General features: G+C 38.6%; 1 protein-coding gene across 2 annotated transcripts; it reads right to left on the reverse strand.

Moving 5' to 3' along the window:
- Positions 1 to 2059: 2059 nt before the first annotated feature.
- LOC141401846 (cold shock domain-containing protein CG9705) lies at positions 2060 to 9152 on the reverse strand. Of its 2 annotated transcripts, none has more exons than XM_073982369.1 (4): positions 8880 to 9152; positions 8641 to 8805; positions 2683 to 2805; positions 2060 to 2604 (listed from the first exon to the last, which is right to left on the reverse strand). In XM_073982369.1, the coding sequence occupies exons 2-4, from the start codon at positions 8784 to 8786 to the stop codon at positions 2460 to 2462; spliced, it is 414 nt and encodes a 137-aa protein (XP_073838470.1). In that variant the 5' UTR covers positions 8787 to 8805; positions 8880 to 9152; the 3' UTR covers positions 2060 to 2459. The 2 variants fall into 2 exon arrangements, with proteins under 2 accessions (XP_073838470.1, XP_073838471.1); XM_073982370.1 differs by having other exon boundaries at positions 8887 to 9143.
- Positions 9153 to 13227: the final 4075 nt, after the last annotated feature.

Raw genomic sequence — 13227 nt, forward strand, 5'->3', positions numbered from 1 at the left:
TTGCGTGGAATTTAACTAAAATAGAAGAAAAACTCCGAACTATTTTTCTTACATTTTGTTCAACTAACTCACAAAATAAATTTTAATAAATATTTTCTCTTACAAAAATTTTATAAATTTCCTCAATATATTTTTTGTTTTTTGCTATAATATGCAAACCGCTAAACGGATTTGTATAGTTTTGGTTTCATTTGAATTTTCGCAATGTTTAGATTACGTACATATTTTTTATATATTTTTCAGATGCATAAACAGCTTGAATTTTATTAGAACAAGTTGTAAACTACCAATTGTTTTGAATGCTTTCCTAATTTCCGCGAAAATTTACAACTTTTTCACTGATGTTATGGAACCTCAGTAACCATATAGTATGTAGGGAGCCCCTAATTAAGAGAGTTTCTCAATATAATGATTAGAGTCTTTTAAAGATTTTTTTCTTTTTATCAGAATTGAAACCGCCATAACTTTTGCGCGCAACAACCAAAATTAGTATCTCGAACAGATTTCAGAATGGGATTTTTTTCCCAATCTATGTACCAAAAATCATTCATGTAGCTTAAAAAAAAATTTTAAATTTTTTTTTTGTGGAAAACTAAAAAATTTTGTCCTTTCTTCATATACACTTTCATACGGGCAAAATGTGCCTCATCGAAATAATGGTTTTAGACCCCAAGTATGTTTGGACGAAATGTGTTTCAGACAATTTGGAGTCGATTGAGCAATGTCCGTCCGTCTGTCTGTCTGTCTGGCTGGAGCGCACGATAACTCTCGAAGGGATGAACCGATTCGGTTCAAATTTTGGCTTTCGTAATATTTTGTCCAAACTTAGTTTAAGTTCGAAGATGAGCTATATCGGTCTACTCCTTCAGGTACCTCCCCCACAAAAGTTCAAAAATGTTCGGAAAAATTGTGCGTACGATAACTCTTGAAGAGAGTGGCCGAATTGGTCCATACTTTACACATCCTAATATATCTACCAGATATAGATCAGGTTCAAATATGGACTATATTTGTCCACTCCATCCGGTACCTCCCACTCAAAATTTCGGATACATGTTCACTTTAAGACCTGCTTTCGAATCACTTTGATTTTTGTTGAAGCAACTTGCATTGCTGCCTCAATTGCGATGGTAAAAGTTGTTTCAGGGGCAAGTTTATACTTCTTGAGCAAACATCCCTGAAGTTCTAAAAAACCCATATATAGTGGCTGGAGATCCATTCTTTTTAGTATCTCCTCCGCAAAACTTTTGATATTAAATCCTAATCAACATTTTTGTCAGTTCAAACGCCCAAAATTCTTAAAACTCCCTAAATACATGCGTTTTTTGGAAAAAAATTATTTCAATATACACAGGCTGAGGGTATATCTCTGTCGGCAAAGCCGACTGATACTTTTTTACTTGTTCTTCTACAAACCGACAACAAACAACAATTTTTACATTTTCTACAAAAAGACATTAAGAAGTCTTTCATTTTGTTGGTTTACGATAGGCAATTTAGCAACGAGTAATTTCTCGCAAATTTATGCTCAATAACTCGATAACAAAACAACTCGATATCGAATCACATAATTAGGCGCCAGGATGCCGACCTGAGACGGCAACAGAGTGCCTCCTCATGATGACAGTGGGCCATCTTCATGAGAAGACGAGACAACAAGATGTTGTCTGTGCAGTACCTGCTTGGTTGTTACCGCCTTGAGCACCCTTGCCACTATTTAGTGGAAAGGCTTCCCCCACCCAGGCATGTCAGGAGAGATCGAAGCTCTAGATCAATGGTGCACAAGAAGAGACTGCTATTTTGGGTTTTTGTATAGGAAAGAGAGTTGTTGTTAACTTTTTCGTAAAGACGCGTGCATGGCTGCTCTTGATCAACGAGCCTATTAGCGTGAAATACTCGGAGACCACTTTATGCATCTCAGCGGAAACATACACGAGTGGTTTTAGCTCCAAACGGTTTTTACTTATTGTGAATTATTAAATTCTCTATCCCATTAAGATTTCTACACTCTTATTTGTTCTCCACATCTTTTCATTAAAACCAATTCACCCTCGCACAATTTTATTTAATGTTTCCTTTTATTAGTTTTCGTTAATTATGCATTGCATTCGATTATTACAAAAGAAAAAAATACAAACAAAAGTAATAAACAATATTTTGTGTGCGCTTACAAATCTAAAATTCATTAAAATTTGAAGTTTTTTTTTTCTGTTCTGGCTTTTAAAATGAGGCATTATGTTTTTTGTTTTGTTATCTTTTTTTCGCTGTGCTATTGATTTGTTTCCAATAATGTAAATTCTAAAAAAGAAATTCATTTCTTGATTGGAATATAAATTGTTATTGTTGACGGCAGGCTTGTGGCTACATAATTATTGTTCACTGTGTGGTGTTCATTCACATTGTTTTTACAGTGTTTTATTTTAGATTGTTGTAACAAATTTATGACTCGCTTTTGCGTTTTATTCTTCCCATCTATGATGGACTTCGGGTGTTAAGTTGATAATATTCACATGAACAGCTTGGAATTTTTCATGTTTAGGAGGTATGGAACATAGGCGATATTTCACTTCATCACCCTCCATAGGCACAAATTCTCCTTCGATGCTAAGATGGAGAAGGATACAAACAAATAAGAATTAGAAAACAAATTTTATCAAAGGATTTTGATGTGTTTCAACTTACTCAGATATATGACAGAATAGATCTTCCCCACCATCTTTGGGTGTAATGAAACCATGTCCCTTAGTTCGACTAAATGATTTTACAGTACCGGTTACTATGGGGTTTTCCATAGCACGAGCGGAACTATAATGTAAAGAGATATAAATATATAGATAAAATATTAATAAAATATAGAAATGAGTCTGCCTTAGGCGATTGACAATGTCCCATCATTTAATGCTGATAAACTACTGAAAAAGACTTTCCCAAATGGACAAGTAGAGAAATTCGGGATGGTGAACAACAACATGCTTTGAAGGTGCACTCATTCCGTATATCCTCATGGGTTCATCTCTATCCAGGCCAAACCAAAAGGTCTCGGGGATATTGCCACTGCCAAGGCGAGGTGATATCTCCGGATTTGTTTAATCTGTAGTCTTTCTACACCCTCCAGACAACATAGAGATCGTAACATATGCGGGTGATTGTATGATCTTCACGTCAGGCCCTTTTATCGATGACATTTGGTGATAGGTTAAATATTTATGTATCGGTACATTTCTTCCATCTAACAAATATATCCTCCGCTAAATCGATTGCCGCACTGAATGGCTGAAATAAGATTCCCCTAAACATATACGACGATGTAGTCCTAATTCGAGCCACTAATTACACATTGGACGTTGGCACAGCTATTTGTGACAAGATCAGAAATGGAAAGAAGGTCCTCAAGTCGCTAGCCGGCAGCTCTAGAGGTGTTAACAAAGAAACCTTATGGTCCTCTTATAAAGCAATAGGCCACTCTGTGGCAATGCGGTGCCAAATTGGAATGAAAATATTACAGTCCTTACTTACTTACTTAGTTGACCCATTACAGAACATTTGTTCCATAGACCGAACTAAGAAAAGATCTCCATTCCTCTCTGTTTTTCGCTTGACTTTTTGGAATATCGCGCCTTTCCATTTCTTCATCCACTTGTTTGCTCCATCGAAGCTTAGGCCTGCCGATTCTGCGTGCACCGCCATGTGGCATGTATTCATACGCCTTTTTAGCGGGTTCATCATCGCTCATTCTCATGATATGGCCTAGCCAACGCAATCGTTGCATCTCGATACGTTTAACTATATTCATGTCTTTGTATAGCTTATATAGCTCGTGGTTCATACGACGTCGATATTCACCGTCAACGCAAATCGGCCCGTAGATCTTTCGAAGAATTTTCCTCTCAAACACACCAAGCACTGCCTTATCTGCTTGCGCAAGTACCCATGCTTCGGAGCCATACATTAGCACGGGTAGTATCAGCGTTTTGTATAGTGTTATTTTTGTTTGACGAGATGTGGCTTTGTTTTTAAATTGCTTACTTAGACCATAGTAGTAGCATCTGTTGGCCAATACAATTCTTCTTCTTATTTCACAACTGATGTTGTTTGTTGTGTTTATGGCAGTGCCGAGGTAGACGAAGTCTTTAACTATCTCAAAATTGTAGGTACCAACTTTCACAGTTGGTCCGAGCTCTATGGCGCGTCGACACCATCAATTTGGTCTTTTCGCCGTTTACCGCCAGACCCACTTTCGCAGATTCTGCTTCGACCTTCCTAAAGGTATCAGTTACTTCCTTTACTGATCGTCCCATGATGTCTATGTCATCAGCATAAGCAAGTAACATGTGGCTATTGGTGTAAATTGTGCCATTTCTTTTGACATTTGCATCTCGTATTACCTTTTCCAGCAAAATGTTGAATAGGTCACACGAAAGGCTGTCTCCTTGTCTGAAACCTCTTTTGGTACAAAATTCTTCGGAGAGGTTCTTTCCAATTTTAACTGAGGACCTAGTATCAGTTAAAGTCATTTTACAAAGCCGGATGAGCTTTGCGGGGATACCAAATTCAGACATTGCGTGGAATACCTTTGAACGGAGGGGACTGTCGAATGCTGCTTTATAATCGACAAAAAGGTGAAATATGTCGATCTGCATCTCTTGGGTCTTCTCTAGGATTTGTCTCAAGGTAAATATCTGGTCAATGGTGGACTTGCCAGGTCTAAAGCCACATTGGTATGGTCCAATTATTTCGTTGACCATTGGCTTTAGTTTTTCGCACAATATCCCTGACACTATCTTATAGGCAATAGGGAGAAGACTTATGCCCCTATAGTATACTGTCTTATCTCCTTGGGACATAGGATGCTCAGGTTCCAATCGTCGGGTACGCGTTCTTCCTGCCAGATGGTGCTAACTAGCTGATGCATACACCTTATCAGCGCGTCGCCTCCGGTTTTAAACAGCTCGGCTGGTAAGCCATCGGCTCCTGCTGCTTTATGATCCTTCAGCCGGTTGATTGTTGTTTTCACCTCATCTTGGCCGGGCGGTATACATTCTATACCATCTTCTGGGATTGTATCTGTGGTATCATCGTCTTCGCTACTATTGGATACCAGCAGATTGGAGAAATGTTCCTTCCATTACCTTGCTGGTCTCTACAGGAGGATGTGCCTGTACCAAAGCCATCTGTTTGATGTTGCACTCTTTGGTAGAATGTTCGGACTTCATTCTGTCTCCTGTACATCTCGATTTTTTCACACTCCCGCTTTTCAATTTCTCTCTTTTTCTTGCGGAAAAGCCGTTTTTTTTTCTCCTTTTCTCCCGATATCTCTCTCGCGCGCTACGCGTTGCTACTGATTGTAAAGTAGCTCTATATGCCGCATTTTTCTCTTCGGTAGCAGCACGACACTCCTGGTCATACCATGAATTCCTTTGTGGAGGTCTCTGGAATCCAAGTATGCATTTTGCGGCTGTTTGCATGGAGTGGGCAATATGTTGCCATTGTGTTGTTATGTTATCGGGACAAGGAGTGCTCGCGTTAAGCAAGTTACAGTCCATTATTTATTAAAGACTCAATTATAAGGCCTTCTGTCTATGAAAGACACCTTTATGAGGTCTTCTATCTATAGAAGACTCCGTTAAGAGGCCTTTAATTTATAGAAGACTCCTTTAGGAGTTCCTCTGTGTATAGAATACTCCTTTAGGAGTTCATCTATCTTTGAAAGACTCCTTTAGGAGTTCTTCTGTCTATAGAAGACTCGTTTAGGGGCCTGCTATCTATAGACGACTCTTTTAGGAGGCCTCCTATCTATAGAAGGTCCCTGTAGGAGGCCTTCTCTCTGTGGAAGACTTCTTTTAGGAGACCTTTTATCTAGAGAAGACATTTTTGGAGACCTTCTATCCATAGAAGACTCTTTTAGGAGGTCTTCTATCTTTAAAAGTTCCTTTTAGGAGGCCTTCTATCTATAGAAGACTCATTTAAGATACCTTCTATCCATAGAAGACTCTTTTAAGAGGACTTAAATCTATGTAGGATTCATTTAGGATGCCTTTTATCTATAGAAGACCCCCTTAGGAGGTCTTATATCTATAGAAAGAAGACTTCTTTCAGAGAGGCCTTCTATCTATAGAAGACTCCTTGAGGATGTTTTCTACCTATGGACGACACCTTTAGTAGGTCTTTTATCTGTAGGAGACTCCTTTAGAAGGCCTTCTATTTATGGAAGACTTCTTTAGAAGCCGTTCTATTTATGGAAGACTCCTTCAGAAGTCCTTCTACATATATAATGTCTCAGTAGAAGGTCTTCTATTTATGTAAAACTCCTTTAGAAGCTTTCTATCTACATAAGACTTCTTTAAAAGGCCTTCTATCTATAGAAGACTCCGTTATGAGGTCTTTTGCCTATAGAAGATGTGTTCAAGAGGGCTTCTATCTATAGGAGACTCCTTTAGGAGATTTTCTATATATTGGAGACTTCTTTTAAGAGGATTCCATCTATAGAAGACACCTTTTAAAGCCTTCTATCTACAGAAAACCCCTTTAGGAGGCCTTCTACTTATGAAAGACTCCTTCAGAAGGCCCCCCCTTCAGGGGGCCTTCTATTTATGGACGACTCCTTTAGGAGGCCTTCTACTCACGGAATACTACTTTAGGAGGCCTTCTATCTATATGGGATCCTTTAGGAGACCTTCTATCTACAGAAGACTCCTTTAAAAGGGCTCCTACATTTTAGAATATTCCTTCTGGAGGTCTTTAAAGAGGCCTTTTATCTATAGAGCCCTCCCTTAGGAGGCCTTACATCTATACATTCTTTTTTTGCACAAAGTGTTCTTAAGTTAATATACTTTTATTATACACAGAAGACGTATTCAGGAGGGCTTCTATCTATAGGAGACTCCTTTAGGAGTTCTATCTATAGAAGACTCGTTTAGGGACCTGCTATGTATAGATCTTTTTTAGGAGGTCTCCTATCCATACAAGGTCCATGTAGGGGGCCTTCTCTCTGTGGAAGACTTCTTTTAGGACCCCTTTTATCTAGAGAAGACATTTTTGGAGACCTTCTATCCACAGAAGACTCTTTTAGGAGGGCTTCTAGCTTTCCTTTTAGGAGGCCTTCCATCTATAGAAGACTCATTTAAGATACCTTCTATCTATAGAAGACTCATTTAAGATACCTTCTATCTATAGAAGACTATTTTAAGAGGACTTATATCTATATAAGACTCACTTAGGATGACTTCTATCTATAGAAGACCCCTTTGGAGGTCTTCCATCTATAGAAGACTTCTTTAAGAGGCCTTGTATAATGTCCCAGTATAAGGTCTTTTATTTATGTAAAACTCCTGTAGAAGCTTCCTATCTATATAAGACTTCTTTAGAAGGCTTCTATCTATAGAAGACTCCGTTATGAGGCATTTTGCCTATAGAAGACGTGTTCAGGAGGGCTTCTGTCTATAAAAGGCTCCTTTAGGAGATTTTCTATCTATTGGAGACTCCTTTAGGAAGCCTTCTACTTATGAAAGAATCCTTCAGAAGGCTTTATATATATAAAAGATCCTTGTCGAAGGCCTTCCATTTATAGAAGACTCATTCAGAGGGGCCTTCTATTTGTGGAAGACTCCTTAATGAGGCCTTCTATTTACGGAATACTACTTTAGAAGGCCTTCTATTTACGCAATACTACTTTAGGAGGCCTTCTATCTATAGGGGATCCTTTAGGAGGCCTTCTACCTATAGAAGACTCCTTAAAAAGGGCTCCTACTTTTTAGAATATTCCTTCTGGAGGGTCTTTAAAGAGGCCTTTTATCTATAGAGCCCTCCCTTAGGAGGCCTTACATCTATACATTCTTTATGGAGGCAGCCAGTCCAAGTTTGCAGAATTTTTTACTACAACAACAAAACATAGACATGACAAAGAGATACGCGAGTGGGTTTTAAACTGGAATAGTTCCATTCAATAAAATTAAAAAAATGCCCTACAATTATAAAGACGTGAGCAACAATTTCGCTAACATCGTTCGGAGAAATTTAAATATACCAACAACTTAATTGCTGGACATTAGATACTATTATAACGAATATTTATACATATGTGTGCCTTTATGTCTGCCAAGCAAATGTCCAAATTTTAATCTTTCATTCCATATAATGACGTAGGCGAAGAAGAAGATTGCGGTTTGCAATGTGAGTAGCCAACAACGACGAATAAACAAATTGATAAAAAATTAAGGGGTAATAAAGCACACAATCATTCCATACAAAAATGTAAACAAACATACAGATTCCAATTGGAAGTTTCTGTGTGATGTGTTGATGCAAACAGCAACACGCAAAGTTTTATCGGGCTTTTTAGAGAATAAGATGTTCGAACATTTTCAAAGCATATCAATTAGTTAATTATTTACTTCGTGACAAATGATATATTGATCTTCTTTTTCATAAATACCACACCCTTTTTTATTATATTTAAATTATTTAATAGAACAGAGCGTAATTTTTCCAATTCCAATAAAGTTGAAGGTTGAATTGAAAGACTTTATAATCACATGGGCATGGGCAGTAGCACTTGATATGTGATTATGTATTATAATGATTATGCTAGGAGGAGTGGGAATTAATTACTCACTTTTCCTTTAACACATTTCATATACTTACGTTGAAGCTGTCCTTGTACGTTTTGTAATAATTGGACTTGGCAGTTGTAAAGAGTTGGGACTGCCGCTACTGTTGTCACGGCTTAGCGGTGGCCTACCCGGGACGGGGGTAAGTTTATCGGGAGTAGATGGTGCTTCGGATGACATTTTGTTGATTTTGTTTTCCCTGAAATACAATAATAATTTATTGCCACAATTAAACACAGTGGATATTTTTAAACTAAACCAGTTTTATTTTACCTTATACCTTAATTTAATATTATAATAGAATAGCGTTCAACAACACTCTTTTTCAGTTTTGTTTTTATTTCGTTGCTGGAATTTACTTTTCGTTTTGTACTTTTGCAATTTGAGATCCTTTTTTACACTGCGCCGCTGGAATTTCTTAATTTGGCAAATTTTTCTTCCTTTTTTCGGGTAATTTATATAAAATGTCCTTCAACAACAACGTATAAACGCGCAACAATGACAATGATTGATGCAATTTCAATTTTTTGCTCTGCAACTTTAATCAAAGCCTAGAGTTGCCATTTCACAGTAAATCGAGAAATATCCAATTAAGAATTGATTTTTTTCGGGGAAATTAAATGAAAGGGGAATATTATTATTAGTTCTTTATTGGCACAAAGTGTTATTAAGTTAATATACTTTTATTATACAAATCTCAATGTATGATTTGAACACTTATTTAACTTTAATGGCCAAGTTGTTGCATGCCTTGTCAATTGTTGCAAGCAAGTTCAAATATTGAAAATGCTCGGTAACTCTGTCTGTGGTCGGTCACAAACAATTTAGCGATGTGTTACTTTCGATAACACTTTTAATTGACGGCTATACAACGGAATTAGTGGCAACGTAATAAAGGGTAATTAAAGGACGCACGAGACTATGGCTAAGTTTACATTAGTATTAATAGTACGTTTATATATAACCGGATTTAACAAACCCAATGTCAATTCCTTTGCGTATTCGTCATACAAATCTTCATTAAGATGGTTAACCCTGCAAAAGGCTAATATAAACATGGCCTAATTTCGTCAGCTGACAAAACAAAATTAAAAACTGCGAAATAAAAGAAGAAAATCGATTTTTTATGTTTCTTGTTGACATTGCTACTAGATCTACCATTTTTTCGTTCCTTTACTTTTCTGGTAAAAATTTTCATGAGAGAGCAATTTAGAGCAATTTTGACACTTTTCTCTTTTACCATTAAAAAGGTAAAGGAACAAAGCTATAGCGTATATTTCCATACAGTTTTAGCAATTGATATCTTTATTTTTTAATTTATTTGAACCCATTATTACAAAAATTATGTATTTAAATGTTGGTCGGTAACGAACAAGGCATAAATTGAAATTTACCATGGGTAGATCTTCTCGTCCTGATTACAAAAATATAAGGCTTTTCGGGGGAAGTTCATACTTCCCCAGATATGAACATCTGAAGTTCCGAAAATTTCCTTGTTTGGAAAAAAATTACAATTTAAAAGAAAATTTTGTTCCCGTGCCCGAGATTTGCTACTGTCCATAGCAGAAAAAGGCTTAAAAACCGACCGAAGGCAGGCTACTTGGAAAAAATTGCAATTTAAAAGAAAATTTTGTTCCCGTGCCCGAGATTTGCACCTGTCCATAGGAGAATGTCTTAAATCCCTGGCCGAAGGCCGGTTACATATGCATGATAGTGTATTCCGCAAGCTTTACAATGGTACCCATATTGTTTTTGTCCGTTCAAAAATGGGGAAGTTATAAACAAGGGAATTTCAAAGGCCCATTTCTCGGGAAGTATGGACTTCCCTCCCCCGAAGAACTATATTTTTGTAATTAGGACGAGAGGATCTACTTGTGGTAAAAATTTCAGATTTTTCTGCCAGCTGTTCGTATAATCAATTTGTTCCACGGACAGATAACTTTTTTATGCACGGTTCTCTTGGACCAAATTTAAGTGTAAGGTGCTTACACCTGAGAGGGTGACGTAGGAGATGGAAGATACCAAGGAACGGTCCTGACCGGTTTTAACATGGCAAAGCCCAGGATTTATCTTGGTCCCTCTTTCATCTCAGGTGGACACTGACCTCCCCGTGGTGTCACCTGGGGAACTGCCTTTAACACCCGTTAAAGGTAGTGAGCTAACATGTGCCGCGCGTTCACCCATAAGAACGTTAAAAACTTGGGTATTACTGCTATACAGGAAATACGATGGATTGGGAAAGGCGTCACAACAACACCTAAAGGTGACGCACTGTATTATAGCTGCCATGACGTAAAGCATGAGTTTGGTTGCGGATTCGTAGTTAGTCGGAGACTAAAACATCTGGTATCCAGTGAATGGAAGACTTGCTGTAATTCGAATAAAAGCTAAATTCTTCAACATCAGCTTTATTTGCGCTCATGCTCCCACTGAAGAAAAGGACGAACAGACCAAAGATATATTTTACGATCGTTTAGAAGAAACATATGGCCGTTGCCCTGCCCATGACATTAAAATGATTCTAGGCGATTTTAATGCCAAAGGGAGAATATCTTTGGCCCAACAGTCGGGAAATTCCGTCTCCACAGTGAAACATCTGACAATGGTATGAGGCTGATAGACTTTGCAGCTGCAAAAAACATGGTAGTTAGCAGTACCAGATTTAATAATCTCGATATTCTTAATGGCACCTGGCTGTCTCCAGATCAAAGAACAAGTAATCAAATTGATCATGTTGTGATAGATGGAAGACATTCATCCAGCGTGTTGGGTGTACGATCGTTCCGAGGCGCAGACATTGATTCGGACCACTACCTTGTTGTAGCAAAGGTACGTACCCGTCTAAACGTTGCAAATAAAGCACGAAGAGACACAACGCGGAAGTTGGACATCGATAGGCTGCAAACACAACAGATAGCCACAGCATATTCAACTTAACTAGCCAAATTGCTTAACGCGAGCACTCCTTGTCCCGATAACATAACAACACAATTGCAAAATATTGCCCACTCCATGCAAACAGCCGCAAAATCCATACTTGGATTCCAGAGACCTCCACAAAGGAATTCATGGTATGACCAGGAGTGTCGTGCTGCTACGGAAGAGAAAAACGCGGCATATAGAGCTACTTTACAATCAGTAGCAACGCGTAGCGCACGAGAGAGATATCGGGAGAAAAGGAGAGAAGAGAAACGTCTTTTTCGCAAGAAAAAGAGAGAAATGGAAAAGCGGGAGTGTGAAAAATCGAGATGTACAGGAGCCAGAATGAAGTCCGAAAATTCTACCAAAGAGTGAAACATCAAAAAGATGGCTTTGGTACGGGCACATCCTCCTGTAGAGACCAGCAAGGTAATCTGGTAACAGATACAGATAGCGTGCTCAGGATATGGAAGGAACATTTCTCCAATCTGCTGATATCCAATAGTAGCGAAGATGATGAACCACAGACCCAATCTCAGAAGATGGTATAGAATGTATACCGCCCGGCCAAGATGAGGTAAAAACAGCAATCAACCGGCTGAAGAATAATAAAGCAGCAGGAGCCGATGGCTTACCAGCCGAGCTGTTTAAAACCCGAGGCGACGCGCTGATAAGGTGTATGCATCAGCTAGTTAGCACCATCTGGCAGGAAGAACGCGTATCCGACGATTGGAACCTGAGCATCCTATGTCCCGTCCACAAGAAGGGAGATAAGACTGTATGCTCCAACTATAGGGGCATAAGTCTTCTCCCTATTGCCTATATGATAGTGTCAGGGATATTGTGTGAACGACTAAAGCCTATGGTCAACGAGATAATTGGACCATACCAATGCGGCTTTAGACCTGGCAAGTCCACCATTGACCAGATATTTACCCTGCGGCAAATCCTGGAGAAGACCCAAGAGATGCAGATCGATACCTACCACCTTTTTGTCGATTATAAAGCAGCATTCGACAGTCCCCTCCGATCGAAGGTATTCAATGCAATGTCTGAATTTGGTATCCCCGCAAGGCTCATCCGGCTTTGTAAGATGACTTTAACTGATACTAGGTCCTCAGTTAAAATTGGAAAGAACCTCTCCGAAGAATTTTGTACCAAAAGAGGTTTCAGACAAGGAGACAGCCTTTCGTGTGACTTATTCAACATTTTGCTGGAAAAGGTAATACGAGATGCAAATGTCAAAGGAAATGACACAATTTACACCAATAGCCACATGTTACTTGCTTATGCTGATGACATAGACATCATGGGACGATCAGTAAAGGAAGTAACTGATACCTTTAGGAAGGTCGAAGCAGAATCTACGAAAGTGGGTCTGGCGGTAAACGGCGAAAAGACCAAATTGATGGTGTCGACGCGCAAAGCGTCCATAGAGCTCGGACCAACTGTGGAAGTTGGTACCTACAATTTTGAGGTAGTTAAAGACTTCGTCTACCTCGGCACTGCCATAAACACAACAAACAACATCCTGTTGTGAAATAAGAAGAAGAATTGTATTGGCCAACAGATGCTACTATGGTTTAAGTAAAGGGTTGTTTACACCATCTATCAATGTCGTATGAGATGCCAAATTTTCTACCTGCGAATGTTGTACACATATGGTCTGTTCCTTTACTTTTGAAAATGGTAAAACTGGCAA

This window comes from Musca autumnalis, unplaced genomic scaffold, assembly GCF_047663935.1.
Source record: "Musca autumnalis isolate F117 unplaced genomic scaffold, ASM4766393v1 scaffold_4, whole genome shotgun sequence".
Taxonomy (NCBI): Eukaryota; Metazoa; Arthropoda; class Insecta; order Diptera; family Muscidae; genus Musca; species Musca autumnalis.